Here is a 606-nt window from a genome sequence, read left to right as displayed (position 1 = left end):
CAAGATGACATGAGTTGTGCAGTTAAGGCTAACGAGGCGCTTGGGACCCGGTAATCAGCAAAGATCAGAACACAAGGCAGATGGCTGGGATCAGTTCCTCCCCAGTTCCCAGTCGGACCAATAGGCGCTATCAGAAAACAGGTTTCTGTCTTCCTGCAAAGCTGCTCCGGGCTTAGCACCTGCTAGGCCTCTGGGTCCCCTTCCTCCCATGCCCCGCCCCGCTTCCTGGGCCTCAAAACTCTGGGGTCTGGGGGACCGCGGCGCAGCAGTCAATACCAGGTGTAGTCGTCCTCCTCGCTCCAGGCGGCCAAGCTGTCCAGGTCCAGCGGCTCCACTTCGTCCAAAAGCGTTGGAGGCGGCAAGGGCGGCGCGGGGGCTTCCCCCGGCGGGGTCCCCGCGGTCCCCGGTTCCGGGCTGCCACCCCCGCCGAAGAAGCCCGCCGCGGGCTTGGAGTAGACGAAGGGCGCGTCTGCGGGCGGCAGGCTGCAGAGCAGGGAGGACGCGGGGCTGGGCAAGCAGTAGGTGCCCGGGAACGCGGGGCCCAGCGCCCCCGGGCCCGAGGAGGTCGTGCCAGCCGGGGCCCTGTGCGGGGTGAGCGGGCTGCAG

The 606-nt window shown here is 67.5% G+C and overlaps 1 protein-coding gene across 2 annotated transcripts in view; it reads right to left on the bottom strand.

The window, feature by feature from the left end:
* The window catches only part of Slain1 (SLAIN motif family member 1), a 46,175-nt gene that overhangs the window by 45,133 nt on the left and 436 nt on the right, over nt 1–606 (bottom strand). For both annotated transcript variants that reach the window (XM_026788373.1, XM_005365375.2), the window contains exon 2: nt 277–606. This exon is cut by the window's right edge and continues 21 nt beyond it. In XM_026788373.1, the coding sequence (XP_026644174.1) occupies nt 277–606 (330 nt within the window). The remainder of the gene's footprint in view (nt 1–276) is intronic.

This window comes from Microtus ochrogaster, unplaced genomic scaffold (assembly GCF_000317375.1).
Source record: "Microtus ochrogaster isolate Prairie Vole_2 unplaced genomic scaffold, MicOch1.0 UNK2, whole genome shotgun sequence".
NCBI lineage: Eukaryota > Metazoa > Chordata > Mammalia > Rodentia > Cricetidae > Microtus > Microtus ochrogaster.
Note: the sequence above shows the minus strand (reverse complement) of the source record. Positions and strands in the feature narration are given on the sequence as shown.